General features: G+C 39.5%; 2 protein-coding genes across 3 annotated transcripts in view; both read right to left on the bottom strand.

Moving 5' to 3' along the window:
• Positions 1-3: 3 nt before the first annotated feature.
• LOC138034625 (cell adhesion molecule DSCAM-like) overlaps positions 4-19,419 on the bottom strand; it is a gene marked incomplete at its 3' end in the record, with an annotated part of 44,345 nt that continues 24,929 nt past the window's right edge. The window contains exons 10-11 of the mRNA XM_068881840.1: positions 5,389-5,688; positions 4-284 (exon numbers count right to left, since the gene is read on the bottom strand). Coding sequence (XP_068737941.1) covers positions 4-284; positions 5,389-5,688 — 581 coding nt within the window. The remainder of the gene's footprint in view (positions 285-5,388; positions 5,689-19,419) is intronic.
• Positions 12,727-16,630, bottom strand: LOC138034623 (bifunctional 3'-5' exonuclease/ATP-dependent helicase WRN-like). 2 transcript variants are annotated; one of them, XM_068881839.1, is made up of 3 exons: positions 15,941-16,630; positions 15,377-15,644; positions 12,727-14,878 (listed from the first exon to the last, which is right to left on the bottom strand). In XM_068881839.1, exons 1-3 carry the CDS (start codon positions 16,423-16,425, stop codon positions 14,234-14,236), a joined length of 1,398 nt encoding a protein of 465 aa, XP_068737940.1. In that variant the 5' UTR covers positions 16,426-16,630; the 3' UTR covers positions 12,727-14,233. The 2 variants fall into 2 exon arrangements, with proteins under 2 accessions (XP_068737940.1, XP_068737939.1); XM_068881838.1 differs by having other exon boundaries at positions 12,727-15,644.

The raw sequence follows: 19,419 nt of genomic DNA, 5'->3' as shown, positions 1-19,419 counted from the left end.
TTTCGTCTTTAATGTTCGCACAGCACTCCATCTCCCTTCACCTTTCCGTGTCAAGGCTACTACGCTCAGATTGTACTCCATGAACATTTGCAAGTTTTCGATCACCGTACTAGTTACATTCCGTTGAAACCTACGAACCACAGTAGTGCTGCTATTCGTCACATTCAGCTTATATTCAATGATAATACCACGTTGATGTATTGTGGGCACTGGTTTCCAGCTTGCGTTGATGCTGTCAAATGATCTTGATTCTGCTGTAAAATTCTCTGGTGGAACTGCTGGAGCTGACAGCAAAAAAAAAAAAAAACAACTAAATATTTTCAATCGTTCGCAATTTGCAATATGCCACGCCTCGTTCTCACTCAAGTGAAACTGGAGGTTTTAAATTTTGAAATGCAGCCCCCCTTCGCCAATTAGTTTCGCTCAACTATGTGCCTACTCCAAATAGGCCATTTCCGAATTCATGTCTGCCTTCTCTTCAAAGCGAGTATAAGTGCTAAGTTTTTGTGATGGTAATTAGTTCTACTTTACTTATGAATGAAAACTAATTTTCATAAGAAAGACTTCGCACATAGACTCGCTTTGAAAAAGGAAGCAGAGATGAACTCGGAAATGGCCTAAAGCAGGGGACGGAGTTCCTGTTGTAGTGGTCTGCCCTTTTTCCCAGGGAATGTGGCCGGTGGATATACTGGTACAAATAGACAATTCCTGTTGTACTTGTTTCTCAGTAATAAACACATGAGAAACATCAGAAAGAACAAGAAAGTAGTTTTGGCTCTGGCTACTCGTTGGGTTAACATTAGGGCCGTTTATACGAGAGAAAACAAGCCTCGGCTTACATAAGACGCTAACACCCCGTATAAATCACTGGACGAAAAAATTGATTTACTGGACGAAAAAATTGATTTACTCGGATCGAGTTTGCGAATTGAGCAAATATGTGGCAAATTTAGGGCTCTAAATTTGCTTTAACTTTGGTTTGACAGGTAAAGCTTGCACAAACTTGAATGTTTGTTTTGTGTGCAAATGTTAAGGAAATGCATTTATTTGCTTGGCATTTGCGTGCTATGCAAATCTTTAATGTTTCCACAGATTTGCTCAAATTTGCTTCACCCCAAAGATAGCAGTTTGACCTCAACCGCAAATGCAAGCAAATGTCGCAAAACCAATAGTTTGCATTATTGTTTGAACTGATTTTCAAAGGATCAAAATACGTACATTTGCATTTTATTTACTCTCTTTTGCAATGGGAGCAAAAAAGAATGAATTGCCGGAATATGACTTTGTAGTAAATTTTCAAATTTCCTTGCTATCAATATTCATATTTACCTGGGAGCAAACATGGTGATTTACAGCATCTTCGTTTTGTTGTCATAGGCAATGTGCATATGATATTTGTTACACATTTTACTGCTGTGGCAAACTTTCAATTTTTACATAACCGTTATATTATTGAACGAAAACTGCACTGGTATTCGGAAGCTTTTGAGTTTCATCAGCGGCAACGTCCTACAACGAAACCAACGAATGGTAAACAAAGGGTGCTTACCATTTAGCCAAATAATCCGGATGGAATGATCGTTGCATAAAGGTAAGCGATTTTCCGAATTTAATGACCAACTGGTTGAGAATGGCGCTTACCATTTACTACACAGCATTCTATCCCGCATATTTTACTCGATCTTTTCAGAAGTGGCCTGGAAACGGAAGGATTCTCGCAAATGGTAAGAGCATTTCGCGAATTCTGTTCCGAACGGAAAAAGAGGACTACCTCTGGAGGTTGTCCACAATTTGACCTCAAACCGAAATTTCCGGATTTTTTGGCTAAATGGTAAGCACCCAAAATGCTTGGGCCATCCTCGTTCCCAGGATCTTTTCGGAGGGGCAATTGAACGCCATTTTGAATCACCCCCGCCGCAAAGACCCTGGAAACGAGGTTTTGTGACGATGAAAATTTGGTTATCAACGGTTTGAAATTCGCGCGGGCGATGTGCTCTTTCCTCTTTCTTTTCGTTTTCGGACGACCAAGTTTTTATACGGCGATTCCTTGACATTTGTGCGGGTGAAATGGCAGTAAGAATCGACGAAACCCGAAAGAAAGGGCAACGACCATTCAGGCCATAACGTCGGGAACGGTGAACCAGCCCTAGTAGTTTTACAGTAGTTCGCCACAAACACACACGCCAGTGTCATGAATGTTGAATGGTCGGTCTTTGGAATGTTCTATGCCTATTTCAAGTCCACGATTCCCACTAATTCCAAGGCGGCCAGAGAAACCTAGCAAGAGTAGACTTCGCTAGCTGCTTGACATGGAACCGTTGAATTTCTAGACTCATACAGCTGTATGTCCTGGATTCTGATCAGGGAGTTCAGAGACGGTGTTCGAGAAAGAGTTACGACCAATACCACCAGCATTAATCGATGAAAAATTCATGGCAGAAATAGAGGCCTTCCTTCCTTAAGCAAACAGAGTTCAACGAACGTTTGGAACAAAGGATGGCCGAACAGCTACATGTGGATTTAAGCAAAAGAGCGGGAAGATTCAAGACTTATATTAAAGCGCCGAATAGCAAAAGATTGCCGATGGAGTTTCGGTAGGTCACCTCACTGATAATAACCTGAAAGTATATGCCTTAAATTTTGTGTAGAATATCCTTTCTTTTTCATAACACGTTTGATTGCTGATTCATTGAATTGAGATTCCCATCATACATCCCTCCCTTTGCAAGGACAGTCTTTACTTTTGCAGACGTACTCCCTTAGTAATTTCACGTCACGTTATTAATTTCAGGCCATTTAAAACAATACCAATAATAAGGAAAGGGGCATGAATGATATGGATCTCTGCATTGTACCCGTATGCAGAGCAATTATGTGAAAAAAGTCGTATTTTGGTTACATTTAATATCCCGAGCAAATTTCTACAAAAATACATCCTTGAACACATTTGCTTTCCTGAGTAAAACCCTGCAAAACTACACGTTTGGCCACATTTGCTATTCTGAGGAATCTCTGCAAAAATTCATATTTGAACACATTTGCTGCTCCGAGCAAACGGGTACAAAAACTAATATTTGTTTGCCTTTACTCACCTTGTAAAAAGGTGCAATGATGAAAGTTTGATCAAATTTACAACTTCAGGAAAAGTACTTGCAAAATTTTAGTTTTAACATTATGTTTACTACCCCTCCAAATGTCGCAGAAAATACAATGTTATCCGTACTTTTACTCACACCAGGAAATTTAAAACAAATGTGGCATTTACGAGCGTTGCCATGGGTGGAAAAACTGTGCCAAATGTGATCTTTGCTTTTCAGCAAATCTAAGCAAACATGCACAAACGTAGCATATGCCATGCATTTGCTCCACATTTGCTATATGTGAAAATCCGTTTTTTCGTCCGGTGAATGGTACAAAATCTACGTTCACGGCTTTCTCAAGCCGCGGCTTATCCTGGCCTGGGAGTTAATACTCGTATAAATAGTTCCTTTCGCGTATTATGTACGCCAAGGCCAGAGTAAGCCGCGGCTTATTTTCTATCGTATAAACGGCCCTATTGTTGTGCGAGTAGCAACATAGTAAAAATTATAGAAAATTCCTTGCAAAATAAACAACTCTCACTTGGACTCGCTTTGAAGAGGAGGCAGACATGAATATTCGATGACTGTGTGATTCGCACGTAATCACATCATCAAGTGCAATTTGGAATAAATAAGCACGAGTAAATTTAAGACGAACAAAATTTATTCCAAATCGCACGAGAAAAATCATATGATTATTTATTAATGGCATTGATATGGGAAGTATTATGGAAGTATGTTGACGATACTACTGCTTCGGAGATCGTTACCAAAGGACAAAGAAAGTAGCGCCCAGTGCACAGCGGACTTATATAAGATCTGTCTTGATGTATGCCGTACTAGTATTTTATCAAGCTCTGCCCTTGTATCTCAAGTACGAAATAGAACAGGTACAGAAAAGGGCATTGTCAATTATCTATCCAGGGATATTGTACAGTGATGCCTAAAGCCGGTGATACATGGTTCAACATTTGTTGATCAAAAAATGTTGCAGCTGTTGTTCAACAAATGTTGAACAGTGTGTCATGCCATGTTGAATGTTGAAAAATGCCATTCAACACGTTCAATTTTGTTGAACGATGTTGAACGAAAATAGAGATCAGCTCTATTCCGTTCAACACCTCTGTGCAACATGGTTCAACATTTGTTGAGCAACAAATGTTGCAGGATGTTGAACCGTGTGCCATCGGCTTAAGAGAATGCAAACATCCCTAAGGTCGATTCTTATTGTGAAGCCATTTGTAGAAAGACATTTTTCAACATTATCAATGACAAGGAAAATTGCACGTGCCCTTAGGTCGAGCCAGCGCAATTTGCAGTCTTAAAAATTTTACGAAAACTTTATATTCATTTTAAAGTCCAGACTTTGAGCCAGTTTTGTGCTTTGTTCAGTGTTTTTGTTCTCGCCATTCCCCTTCAAACTCTGAATTAAAACGTTGTTACTTTCTCCTAACCAGTCCGCCATTTTGTTTTAATGCGCTTTCGGGACCTTCCATTTCAACTTTTCTTTTACTCGATTTCAACTTTCTGCACTGTTTGACGGATTAATTGACGTGTTCTCAGCTAATAAGCAGGGCGGACTGATTTTCGCATGTATATTATAAAGACGCGAGAGTCCATTACCTAGAGCAAGAATCTAGTATCAAGTTTGTCCCCATTAGCGTCGGATATGTGTGTATTTTTAACCCAAGTTTTGCGGGAAGACCAAATCAGCTACCTCAATGTTGTACTCAATTCAAATCTCTCGGGGTTAAGATTTTTTGTGCATTGTATTTGCATTATAAATAAATGTAGCATTACAATACAATACATACTTAATTGACCGCTCCCCATAGGGGTTTTTCAGGGCCAATGAAACACAACGAAACTACAGAACAGAACAGCAACAACAACAAATGTTGAGAATCCCAACTGGCCGGACGCAAACCAGTTGGCTATTTACAAGTGCAGCTGAGAAGTTGAACCAGGGACTACCAGGAACAAATTCAACGAGTGGTCAGAGCGGGTCTTGAACCCGGGATCTCCGGATCTCAAGGCAAGCGCCCTAACCACTAGGCCACACTGCCACTGCATTCACATTTTAATGATTATTTATATGGAAATACCGTGAACAAAAATGCTTCATTCCAAAACGGTTTGAATTGGGTAAAACAATGAGTTAGCCTATATAGTCTATTGTTTATTGTCCAGCAAAACTTGGTTTAAAAATAGACACTTTTATGACGCTGATGGGGACAAGGCCAATATGGGTAAATCTTAGTTTCGGTGACGGACTCTTGAAAGAACAAATTAGACCAGAAATACTCACTGCTCTCGTCAGTCCGGGTCTGTATCATATCGCTAGCGTTTCCAATCCCTACTTTTGTAAAGGCAGCTACAGTGATGTTGTAGAAGGTAAACACGGTTAGACTTGACAAATACACTTCCCTTTTCGAGCCGAAAATCATCATGTGATGAATAGATGATTCATTATGGGAAGGCATGAAGGTCACGTCAAAGCCAGCAAGTTCTCCATGAATCTTCTCTTGAACTGGTGGAATCCATTCTACTCTAATCTCGTGTGCACTCGTATTGTAAGCAGTCACATTCCTTGGAGGATAAGTTGGAACTAAAGCAGGATAAAGAAAACAGAGACAAACCTGTACTAAGCGGACCCCTTATTAAACGGACACGGAGAGAGAATTAGATAAGAGTATTTCTCTATCAATTTGCGGTCTTGCCCAACAGCACAGTCACAAATGGCTTATTTTTAGATACACTTGACGCGCGAGAACAAACAAAGGGCCACCAATTTTAACCATAAGAAGAAGCCATGTCACGCGTGACTACTACTGCCATGTTTTTTCAGGGACATGACCACTAATTTTCGCGGGAACGGGTATATTTGCGACTGTGCTGATGAGTCCACCCATCCCATAAGGACACTCTTATCTAATACCCATTTCCGAGTTGCTGCATGCCTCAGTTTCAAAGCGAGGTCTGGTGCACAACTATTCAAATGGAAATGAGTTGCGTATTCTTATGCAAATCAAGCTAATTTCCCTTACAATAGTTGAGCACCAAGACTCACTTCGAAACCGAGACAAACAGCAACTCGGAAATGGTCCATTCACTCTTAAAAGACACTCTCTATTAAGTGAACAACAGCTTAGGTCACCCAACCAGTTTCAACAATTTGAAGGCTATGTCTCATACGTAGGATTTGTGGGTTCAAACCCCGTTGAAATCCTGAATTTTTCAGGCTTCTCTACGCAATTGCAGGAAAATTGAGTTGGGGTGTGAGGCCCGCTTCCTGAGACCCTAACCCTATTTCAGACCAAAATCTGCGATTTTTCCTACCCTATTTCAGACCTGACCAAAAATTTGATAACTTTACTGATTATAGTGTAATTTGAACTGCTAGTTTTCTACCCCATATGAACCATGTGAGCGATAGCCCTACTTACGGAAAATTGGCGTAATAATTCGAGAAGGGCTTTGTTGACGGCCTTATCGCCTAATGACGAAGAAGAAGCTTCTTCCTATTTCAGACCAAACCGGCTAACAAACCATACCCTTTGTTACCGCACATACCTATATAGCCCATATAAGGGAGTGCCCCCCCCCCCCCCCCCGGAAGATATGTCCACGATTGCTCCTAATTAGATGCATGCACATTTTGATAAGTGTCACGATTACCCTCCATTACTTATATCCAAAATTAGAATGAATAAACAAATAAATAAATAAATAAATAGGTGATTACTGAAAATTCTCTGCGCTGAGTCCCTCATTTTCTCTTGGTTGCATTGAGGTGACTGTAACGCGATAATCACCCAAGCGGCTTTTTTTTCAAAATGGCCGTAAGCCGTTTTGTCGAGGTGTCAGACGAAGAAATTAATTGTTTTAAAGAAAGTGCATATTTTTCAAATAATCACCTACGTAATTATACTAAAACAATTATTCACCGATATTCACCTAGCCTGCGAACAGCAGACGCATTTCCGGTCGTCGCTTCTCTGCCTCCGAAAAATAGCGTCTGCGATCTCGAGCTCCAAAACGATTTCCGTGACGTCATTTCTTTTCTTCTTTACTCGGCCAATGAAATTGAGTGATAGAAAGATGTTATTGAAGACACGCGGGAAATCGCGAGGACCGACAACTGCTTCAGAAGTGGCATTATGCACCCATGAGTGGGGAAACGCCGAAAAAAGTTACCTCGGCCGAAGGAGGTTGTTTTTTGTGTAAGGATAAAATTCCCAGTCTCAAGGAGAAAGTGAAGATCTTTGGCAAGAGTGAATTGCAGATTGGTGCGTTAATTCATCGCTCACTTGGAGTCGATTTGGGTGTTTATGTCGGCAGCGAGAACCTCGCGATATGTCGCTTGTGTTATAACATGTTGAATGCCTACAACAAGGCCTTAAAAAAAGTCAACCAGATCGTCGATGGTATCAAGCAGAAATTTGAAAGTAACGGACCTCTCCGTATCAAAAGATTATCGAAAGATTCAACAAAAGCGCCGGAGGCAAGGAAGAGTTTAAGTTTTGACTCCAACCCGTCGGGTGAAATTTCGCGGGAACCACCATTACCAGTAAGCTTAAAGCCTCCAGATAATGTTTGTGTGTCTGCTTTTACAAAGCTTCCGCCGGTTTTTGGTTTTGGTGCCATTAGCCCAATCGCTCCACTCTCGATTTTTCGAGCACCAAATTGTGTACAATCGTCGGGAATTGTTGGTCCTATGCAGTTGTGTCCGATGTCGTCCTCAACACCAAAGACGCCGCGCGAGATTTCAGAACGATCGATCACCGAAACGAAAGTATATCTTTCCGTTGAATATCCCAGCAAAACTGTGCGAAAGGAATTAAACGATGACCTTGCAGTTCTTGGAAAGGCGATTGCCTCCGGTTTCGAACAGCGCATTGCCAAAGCAATACTGAAGAATGTTAAACTCAAGAAAATTGTCGTGGAAAAAGTTCTCCAGCTAATGACATCGCAAATTAATGGTATCTGTAGCAGAAAACAACCTTCCATGTTAAGAGCCAACACGAAGGAAGAGATTGTAAACTTCGATTTCGAGAAACTCTGTCTTGAATGGAAAGAAAGAGCGCCTATCTTCTATGCCTTTCTGATGACATGTGCTACAACTACTCTAAAGGAGATTGCTCCAGAATGGCTTCCTAGCATAGCAGTCGCAGGGTCGATCCTGTTAAAGCAGCGAAACTCACACATGAATGGCTGTGCAACAGTTCTTGGAATCCTTATCAAATCACGATCTTTGGAGGTAAGACAAGTCATAGATTATTTTGCATCTACAAGGGCTTTTGAAAGTCGAGTTAAAACTAACTTAATTAATTTTTTAATATTAATTAAATCAGCTGTAAAAGTAATTCATATAGACCCTATGCAAAAATGGCTGCCTTTAAATTATTCTTTTGTTCATATTCAAAATAGCCCAACTAACCTCGCTCGCAATAACAAATTCTTTAGAATTTTTGTCTCAAAAACGAGGTTAGTTGGGCTATTTTGAATATGAACAAAAGAATAATTTAAAGGCAGCCATTTTTGCATAGGGTCTATAGTTTTGTTTCATAGAGACATTTATCAGTTACACATTAGATTTTGTTTGAATCAAGGGTTAAGGAAGGTGAATTCTTTTTTTTTATGGCTATCAGTGTGAAGAGGGGTCGTGGCATTGTAGATATTAATATTTCTTAATACTTGTAGATTTTTTAGAACAAACAATATAATCAAAATTTTGATCTCTTGCTCTTTCGTTACAAGGCAACCTTTGGTAGGTTATCCAAGATGAAGGTCACCTGTTCAGCCGCAAAAGTTCGTGCAAAATTTGATGTGTTAGGTGAAAATCATGGTCAGGAAATTCTGGACTTACAAAAGAAAATGTCCAATGAGGAGGAAGTTGTACAGGAACTCACAAGGAAGGTAGTGGCAATTACTGACAGTTGCAGTTCAAATGAACAACCATGTACCCAGCAGTGTGCTGATGATGCTACAAAAGCCAAATGTGAACTAAAACAAGCTAAGAAGAACATGCATCCTGGTTTTGCTATTGCGTTTGATAATATTGATGGAAAGCGTGAATGCAGGCATATGACCAAGGACAACCAAAACTTGGATTTTCATTGGGTCAACCACAAGATAATAATGAACAGAGTTTCTGGAGGTTGTCTTGAGACTTTACCAAGGGACATTACTTCCCTTTCAAATCTTAAATTGTTTCCCACTGTTGACGATCAGAAGTTTCAGCGTCACAACTACACAGTTTTAATATCAAGAGTTCTTGTGGAGCATTTAGATTGTTTTTCAGCTCTCAAGGATGTGTGTGTATTCCATATTCCTCACAAGTATTCCAATGAGATGGCCAAAAAGTCAGATGTTGTAAGTTATTCTTTTTTCCTTTGGGTACTTTCACGTTGCTAAAGTTCTGCTTTTGTACTGGTTTTCAAAGTTTTCCCCTTTAATATCTGCTTTCATGCATCATGAATGAAGCAATTCAATTTTAGTCACAACAATTACTTGCGACTATTTAACTGTAAATGTGTGGCCACACCGAAATATACAGTTACACCTTGCTAACCCACTGAAAAGCCTGGTGGTAATAGAGGGGGTTGGAACACAGGACTAGGTGTGAAATTTTTTATGGAACTTCCAGATAGTTTAGTACCAGAATAATAAGATTGGTATAAATGTTTCCTGTAGCCTCTGATATCATGTAAAATATTATACTGTATATTTCAATGAAATTTCCTGTCAAAATATACTCTCATGATAACATAACTGCAGTGAGAAAAACATTTATGGGGGACTATTATTTGAGTAATATACAACAGGATTATTTGCTTTGAATAACCTAAGGCTGATTGAAAGAGCAAGCAAGTTCTGAGTTTTAGCTGTAATAAGGTATTATTTTCCCCTCAAGTTTCAAGTGAGTCACATTACTATTTAGTAAAGCAATGCCAATGAACAATAATAAATTAACAATGGATTTTAATGGTGAATTTTAAATGTGGTAATGTCAATAAATTATTCATTTCAGCTTCCAATGGGTGTGTTATTTAAAAATGAAAACCTGACTGAGGACATGATTGATATCCTGCGACATTTCCAAACATACCTGCCTACTGTAACTATTCAAGGCGAAAAGAAATTTGCTAGTCAGATATGCACGGGGGATCAGCTATCTGTTGAAAGAGCTGTGAATGCAATACATTCAGTGTCCAATGGTCATACAGCTGAAGACCGCCTTGAGGGGTTTACCATGCAACTTGGTGACTGGCACACGGGGGTCAAGATACTTGAGGTAAAGAATGTGTGCCTTAAAAAGTGTAAAAATTATTATCATTAAGAACGTCTTACCACAAAAGAGAGCATATTGGTGACCTTAAACTTGCAAAGATGCATGACCTGTCCTAACCCTTTGAAATATACATGTATCCCAAACTTCACTTGCAGCTATCAAATCTTAATTACAGTCAATAACTGATTGAATCTGTTTGAAAAAGATTCCTCCTACTACTACTTTACATTTAAAGCAACTGCTTGCTTATGATATAATCCTTCCCATCATTAATATTTATCTAGGCTCCATATGGAGTACTAAAGTGGTGATGTCATAGTATTTTGGGGCACATTGTATCTGAGATATTAGCCATTTATGCTCTGATAACTCCATACAAACCCTTCTATTTTTTTTGTGGGATTGACCCAAGAAAAATTAGAAGGGTTTATTTGGAGTTTTCTTAACATAACTGGGCTTATATGTCAGTGGCAATTTGCCCTGAAAAGGTCATTAATTTTTTGGCAAGTAGGCCTGTTGGGCATTGTTCTTTCAAAATATCCTGACAAAACCCATAATTTCTGAAATCTAATTTTTATGATGTCACCACTTTAGTACTCTTTTGTACTGTATGTAGATTTTATCCAAAACTATATCAATACTTTGTTATAATCATTGTAGAAACCATTATTGTAACATTGTTTTATATGATTTATTTGCAGTTGCTATTTAGAAGATTTTACTCAGGGAGTTCTTCAGATGACCATTGCACCCTATTTGCAGACAGAAACCTTATTAACAGGAGAAATGTGAGAGAGGATCCACACTCCGCCTATCGACCAGATAGGGATTTCTTGATTTTAGAGGTGAAAGCCAGGATTTTGGCAGCTGCATTTCATGTTCTTGGCTTAAAAAGCAAAGACGAAAAACCACTGCATTACCCTTTCCCAGAGGACCTTCCTAACTGGAACAAATTGCAAAGGCTCCAGTTCTTACACAAAGCTGCTGGTATGATTGTGGATGAAATTGTTATTGATGAAGCAATGATGAATGGTTCTTTGCAAGAACTGGTGTCAGATGAGGAAAGAAGGGAAATTCAAAGATGTTTGGATGTTAATGAGGATGGCCGTTTCCCTTGTAGGTTTCCAGGGTGTACGACATCCTTCAAATACAATGGCAAGAGCAGGAGAAGACATGAATTAAGTCATGATCCACCAGTTGTAATAGAAGAAGTGACAACCACAACTTCATCCATAACCACAGACCAGGCGCCCAAAAGTAGTGATGATGTTTTTAATTACAATGCTGCACTTCTCTCAGAAGGACTTTTCTTTATGAACTTTTTGGATGCTGTCTCAGAAGGGGATGGCCAGCGGATCATGAGACAATACAAGTATCTAATGCTCCTATGTAAAGCAGATGACCCACACAGCACCAAGTATGCACTGGAGAGCCTGTACCAGCTGCTCTTGGTGAATGGTTTAAGCCAGAAGGAGTCAGAGATCTTTGTGTGGAACAGGACTGTTAACAATTATGGAGGTCTTGGAAACAACATTCCACATGACCTAGAAGTCGAGCATAGTAACAATTTTAACAAGCAAGGCTACTGTAACATTGGAGCAAACCTCTCAGAGAAGGCAGTATCAAGAATCTGCCATGCTGAGAAACCTGTCAGGAACATTAGTGGAAAGGTGGACAGACTTCTTCAGCGGATTATACGCTCAGGAAAGCATATTCAACGTTTTCCTGTAGTTGACTTAGATGCACTGTTGAAAAAACTAAATGAAAGTGAAGTTTTCAAATACCAAGAGGGTCGTAGTTACAGGCATTTCAAGGGTTTTGAAAGAGATGCTTTGGTAAACCTAGACATGTCAAAGATGTATGCATGGTTAAATGATCACAAAAAAAAGGTTTCTTCAGGTGTCAAGGCTAGGTAATGACTTCTTTCATTGCTTCTGGTCATTTGAAACAAAAATTAAGCATGATGTTTGAAGAACCCTTTCCCTGAAAAAATTCTGGGGAAAAAAAGGCTGGGGTATTCAATGGACTTCTTTTAGCTGTTTGATTCCACACCTACTTTTAAAGTGTTTGTAAAGTTTTTGGCTTGGATCAAAATTAGGGAATATAAATTATGTTACAGGTCAAAATTAAATTCAGGTTAAATGATTTTCAATTTTCTTTGTCTCCAAGCCCAAATTATTCATGAAATTCATGGAAAATGGTACATTTTGAAGTAAAAATATACCATCACAAAGTTGCAAGTTTTAAAGACGTTTGTATGGTGGTGGTGATGGTGTTGGGGGACAAGGCAAAAATTTTTCTCCCCTCCTCCCCCTCCCCCCCAAAAAATAGTTTCAAGTCCAGTTGCAGATATTTTGGAGGTCTGCCCAGCAATAGGGAATTTTATTCTTACTAAGAGGACTATCAAATGTGTGCAAGTAAAAGTAGTAACAATGGATGCTATTTTTGTAAAATTATTACCTTAGCAATGCTTAGAATAATGCATGTAACCTAACTATAAGATCTACTGGGCTGTCAATGCAATTCATAGAAGGGTAAATGAACATATAAGAATAAAGTTGGGTTCAATTATTCATTACTTTTTTTTCCTTTATGAACGAAAGTAAAGAGGGGTGATGCACATAGCAGGACTTAAAGGTTTGAGTGTACAATAAGTTATATTACACTGCGACGCGCCTTACCGTGGCCACCCAACAAACATTTTTTTCAAGTTAGCCAATCAGTGTGAGCGGATTTGATTGACAGACAAGCCTCCATTTTGGTTCTTGCGCGTTGAAACTTTCTATGGAGGTGTGTCTGTCAATCAAATTCGTGTATCTTGATCAGTAGCTAACTTGTAAAAATGTTTGTTGGGTGGCCACGGTATGGCGCGTCGCACTGTAAATTTGTAAAAGAAAAAACTCTTTGGCCCGGTTCCTGAAAGGTCGATAAGTGTTAATCCAGGATAAAAATGTTGATCTGTTTTTGTATTTTACATTCCTATGCATTGTGTAGGGTAACATTTTGTGTTACTGTTACCGTAGTTCATAGAGAAGGCTCATGTTTTTAGGCGAGAAAACGTTGCCTGAAATTTAGCTTAATCCTGGGTTCAACGTAACTATCTTTTGAGGAACCAGGCCCAGATAGTTAGGGGCGAGTTAAATGCTTCCCCTTTTCACCTTATTTTGAATTCTCAACTGCACCTTACATGTATCTTAATGCCTGGAACAGGCTATAACAAGAATGAAATTGTACCTGACTGGTAAAGAATTAAAGATAATAATATTCAGTGATTGAAGTGAGGGTGTTATGTGGCAAATCTTTATCTTGATGTTATTTTTGAAACTGTCAAATATGTGAGCCCCAATAAAACTGATTAGAAAATTTCATCTGTAACTGAAAAACTATTTTTAAAAAAGGTCTGGACAGGATGCTAAACACTGATTTTGTAAAAATTCTGAAAAATTAAAATTCATTTCCATACATGTAAATGAATGATTGACTCTGACAGGTGAGATTACCATACATGTATATCCTTCGGGTTTCTAAATGTGACTGCACATTACACCCATTCCCTCGAAAATGTCTGAAATTAACTCTGGACCAAGACATTCTATATATGTTCAAAAAGTGTTATATATATCACCTGTTTAAACTTTGATCTCTCTATTGGGTACACCTGTACAAGCAGATGCCATTGGAAAGTCAAAAAATGTGTCTGTCCTCAATGTCAAAAGAAAAGCACCTCATATTCCACTATTAATATCCCTCTGAATCAACACAGGAAATTATTAGAAGTCTTGTTGGCTCAACAGTACTGCAATATTTACATTGTCCACAACTTTGTTTCAAAATTTACATTCATGATTTGAACACTGTATCATTTGTTCAACACTGCATCAAAACTCAAATTTAAAACTGCGTTTAAAGCAGCAAATGGAACACCTGCGTCTAATTGCTCATCAGCAGATTCATCTGCTGACTCATCCCACTGAGAAAAGCTGAGATTGTCAATAACCATATTAGCAAGTTCATCGTCCACGACAAGATCATTCCAATCATTTCCAAGAAAGTCACTCTCTTCATCGGAACATTCATCTTCTGAACTCAGTTCTATGTCTAACATGTCTCCAAATACTTCTTGCATGACTGCATGAATTTCAAATGCATGCTGCATATCCCATATCTCCACCACAGTACAAATGTCCGACACAGAAAACAATTCATTACAGTGTTCCGCAACTTGTTGAATTTGCAGATCAGAAAATCCAAGCAAAAACTTGGGGTTGGTGAAAAATTTCATTTTCCCACTTGCATCTCTTTGTAACAGATTTGTGTGCAACTTCTTGTGATATGCAGCCAGTTTATTTACCAGTGTAGTTTTCTGTTCCTCTGTAGATGTCCGTTTTCTTTTTGAATTGAGATGGAGGTCAGCTCTACAGAGAGGGTAGGCAAGAGGTTTGCATTCATATGTACCACATTCACACATGACTGAACAGTTGTCACAGCAAAGGTGCGCAGGATTCTGTGGAGAACAATCCACATCAAAATATTGCAGCAATTGCTTACGTCGGCAGCCACTTGATTTTATGTAACTCTTTATGTCCTGGTCCACATGAATAAGTTGCATTCCTTGGTAGAGCAGATAAGCGGTGCACTGAGAGCCATCCCTTCCTGCTCTGCCACTCTCTTGCAAGTAGCTTTCTACATTTTTGGCTGGGCCAAAATGGATTGTCCGATAGACCTTTTTACAATCCACACCCATACCGAATGCAATTGTAGCAACAAGAATACGGATGTGTCCTTCATCAGACTGAAATGACTCAAGAATGAGATCTTTATTTGACTTGGGGCTGCAAGAATGTAACATTTCAAGAACCACTCTTTTTAGATCTTTGTTCTGTGGGTCAACATAAATTTTATCCCCAATAAGGGTCTTCAGTGTTGAATACACAACTGCACACTGCTTTATTGTCTGACAATAAATTATTGTTCTAGTAGCCATGGAGTGTTTGTCAATTACCTCTTTGGCTATCCAATGAAAATAATCTGAAAGGCGAGCATTCCTTTCCATGTACTTAACAACATATGCAATGTTGGGTTTGTTTGGATTTTCCTCAACAATATGAGGCTCTTTCATGATGAGTACTTCAAAAATTGTGTCTCTAGTATCTTTTGTGGCTGTAGCAGTAAGGGCAACAAATGGAGTGTGTGGTAATAATGAACGCATCTCATGTAACCGAGAGAACCACACTCTAAAGGCTGCAAGGTTGTTGCTCTTCGATTTCCCCCTAGAAAAACAATAAATGATGCAATATTACATTTGAGTTAACCTTTTGATTACTTGGTCACTACCAGTGTATTATAACTTCTAATATGAAACTTGCAATCGCATCATACAGAAATAACTCTCTTTATTCTTGAAGAAGTCGTGTGAACCAATGTCAACTGTGTGACATTAGGGTAAGATCATGCTAAATATGCATTTGTATACGAAAACATTTCATTTAAAACTATTAATTCTATTCCCCGGGAGTCCAGAACGATGAAAGAATAACCTCATTGAAGCGATAATAATATTTCTTACCAATGGCAAATCACGTGCGCTTCATCCACGGCAACTGCTCTCACATAGGATCTGTAGGTTTCGCTTGCCAACATTCTTCGCCATCTAATGTCGCCAAGCCAAGATTCAGGTGATCCGTAAACGATAGAGAATTCTCCACTCTCCACCTTTTTTATCTCCGCCGCCGAACTGATATCACTCAGCGATATTGCGCTTACTCCAAGCAAAGATAGACGGCTCACTTGATCTTTCATAAGATTAATTAACGGAGAAATCACGATTACAATATTCTTCTCGCATTTATTTACCGAAGCAAATACCGTAGGTAAAGCTTGGAACACAACAGACTTTCCATAACCAGTCGGCAAATTGACATATACATCGACTTTCAGTTCCACTACTTGTCGAATTGCTTCTTCCTGGTGCTTGTTAAGCTTCTCAAAGCCGAAAATATCGCATACTTTGACAAACGCGTGGTCCAGCGAACTCTCCCCATCTTCCGCCATTTTGGTTTTCTCGCGTATATCGAGATCTCCACGTAAAGCCACGTAGCCACGTAAAGGCCACGCGTGTTAGCTCCACAAAAATAAGAGCCGAATTCTGATTGGTGAAGAAATACTGACGTCACGGAAATCGTTTTGGAGCTCGAGATCGCAGACGCTATTTTTCGGAGGCAGAGAAGCGACGACCGGAAATGCGTCTGCTGTTCGCAGGCTAATATTCACCAGGTGTATGACGACCGCAGATTGCAGACTGCCTGCAAATAGCGCTAATTAAAAGTATTTAAGACTATGCACCCATTCCAAATGGCGCTGATAAACAGTATTTAAGCTTAAGTCTCAGCACCCATTTTAAAACGGTTAGCTTTATATAATTATGACTTAGGGCTAGTCTGCAGTATGCGGTCTGCTGTCTGCAGTCTGCAGGCTGCAGTCTGCAAGTGTCAGACACCAATATTCACCTCTCGTTCGGCGAACAATTGTTAAATATACCCGATAAACGTCTCAAAGTGTCCTCCTAAATCTACCGTTCGAGTAAGATTTCCCTAACTTTCAACCTCGTTCCCAGGGCCCCTCTCTAGGCTTCCCGCCCCAGCCCAGCCCGTTGCCTGGCTTTCAAATCATACCAAAGCAAATGTTCACTGGATTGTCGTAAAAACATACTTGAAGCTTAGACATAACGGGACACTGCGTGCACCTAATTTGGGTCAATTCACTACTTGCACAACTCCCACAATATACCTCTTTTACCCCCCCCCCCCCCCCAAAAAAAAAAAAAAAATCTGCATAAGCATTGTTTTCGACTTCTCTAGGGACATTTTCATGTGCCAGGAGAAATTGCAAACAATGGTTATGCAAAAGTCTTGGGGGGTAATAGAGGTGTATTATGGGATTGTGCAAGTAGTGAATCCTGGACATAAGTGACAACAAGGAGAAACAGTGAGTCGCCCGTGACCTTCTAAGCGAATGTACGGAATTAGTGCAACGAAGAGCACAAAAGGCAACATGATAACGTTGCGCGATACATTCACTCGAAGATGCATGAGACATGCGGGTTCCACAAAGCTGCAACGTGGTATGAGAAAAAGCCTGAAGGTATGTTAGAGGAGAATAACAAGTACCAGGAGTCCATGAGCAGAAGCCTCTCTATGCACTATATCCTTGAGTCATCCTTTGCGCGTATCTTTCTATTTTTAGAACCAACACTTCAGCAGGAGACCTGCATTTACACCAATTTGCACAATTTACATACATTGTTTATTGCTACTTTTGTCTTCGTTTGACAATAACTTCATTCTGATTGGCCATTCTAAGCAGTGCCGCCTAGGGGCAATTTGTTCTTGTCGTTATCAGGGTACTTTTCCAAAAACATTTTGGTTATGTTTTCGTACTTGCTCCTCACTGTCTCCCAGTCAATTCTCTCGCCTACTTTTCCGACTTTATAGCTTAAAACTACATGCAACAACGCATTTATTTTGTCTGTCCACATAAAGTTTTTGTCTGCCGCCATGTTTGATTTGCCTCGAACTACAACGTGATTGGCTAAAAGCACTAGCTTAACCAATCACAACAGACAGTTAAAAAAAGCCAATCAAATACCGCGACTGGTTTCAAAATTTGCACGTGTCCATGTAAACACCATTGCAATCTGTAACAGAATTTGCACTGTTCCATGTAAATAGGTGGTCCAGGTACAAAATTCGTCCGTGTGGAAATTTGTCCGGACCGTGTAAACGTAGCCTTAGATTATATTTTGCAGCAAGTTTCTTATCATTGGTTAAATTAATTGGCGTAGAGTTTCTTTCTTTTAGTACTAGAATTTCTGTCTCAATGATTCTATTACCCGCCAATTTTTTCGCTAGCTTCAGCTCGAGCTCGTAAAAGTTCTTTCCGTTCTTACCAAAGTAATAAAGTTTTATTCTACCAAGAGAGTTGGACTTGCTGGCTACGCTGCCTTATCTCGGCTAAGGTTCCATATCGGTCGAGATGCCGGAACAAAGTAAATGGTCCAAATTATATTGATATTGTGATCCCGGGCGACACTAGAGTGAAGGAGAAAGAACATGAAAACCTCGAGAAATATGAACCACTGAAAGAAGAGGTTGGCAAAGCTGCGGGGGATGAAGAAAGCGTTGATGATTCCAGTAGTGCAATAGACCATTTTCGAATTCTCACCGCTGGACTGGAGTTAGCATGAAATGGAGGCTAATGCGGGCAAATCTTTTCAAATGCAAATTAATTTGCCCGCATTAGCCTCCATTTCATGCTAGATTCAGTCCAGCTGTGAGAATACGAAACTGGCCTATAGCAAGGTACTGGGTTCAAATCCCGTTCAAGTCTGGATTTTTTTTTAGCTTCCTTTGCAACAAATTAAGGTGCCCCTGCATGTGATCAAAAAAATCACTTCCTTTTTTCTTCAGACTTAAAAGTGTGTTTGCTTGTGACACCTGACTTGCAAAATGTTGAACTTTGATTTTTATCCAAAGGCCGTTTACTTTGAGCACAAGTTTTGGATTTCACGGTCCGCAATTAGTTACCATCAAAACTGACCGATTGGACCTTAGAGGGTTGGATCCTGGGAAAAGTGACGTGAAAGGCTAACTACCTTAAAATTTCAGCGTGTGAAAGCAGCTTATTACATAAGCAAAACGCGAGTTTAAAAGTCTGAAAGACTAAAACTCCCGTGCTGCATATTAATTATGCGGCGTACACACGCATCGCATTCTTAAACTAGTGAGCCTTTGACGTCATTCTCTCCTCGATCCAGCTCTCTCAAGAACTTAAAGTTTGTAATGGCTGACCATTACATAGGAAAATTCCAGTTAAAATAACTGAGGCATGCAGCAACTCGGAAATGGGATATTGGGTAAAACATTGAGTTAGCCGATTTGGTTTATTGTTTATTTTCCCGCGAAACTTGGTTTAAAAATAGCCACTTTTCTGACGCTGATGGGTTCCAAGCCAATCTGGGTAAATCTTACTCTTTGTATCATATTTTGT

This window comes from Montipora capricornis, unplaced genomic scaffold (genome assembly GCF_036669925.1).
Source record: "Montipora capricornis isolate CH-2021 unplaced genomic scaffold, ASM3666992v2 scaffold_131, whole genome shotgun sequence".
Lineage (NCBI taxonomy): Eukaryota > Metazoa > Cnidaria > Anthozoa > Scleractinia > Acroporidae > Montipora > Montipora capricornis.
This window is presented reverse-complemented; position numbering and strand designations above follow the sequence as displayed.

Coding starts and splice junctions, on each gene's coding strand:
- LOC138034623 (XM_068881838.1), bottom strand. CDS start 16,425: ATGGCGGAAGATGGGGAGAGTTCGCTGGACCACGCGTTTGTCAAAGTA. Junction 15,645..15,940: donor GCGCACGTGATTTGCCATTG/GTAAGAAATATT, acceptor TTGTTTTTCTAG/GGGGAAATCGAAGAGCAACA.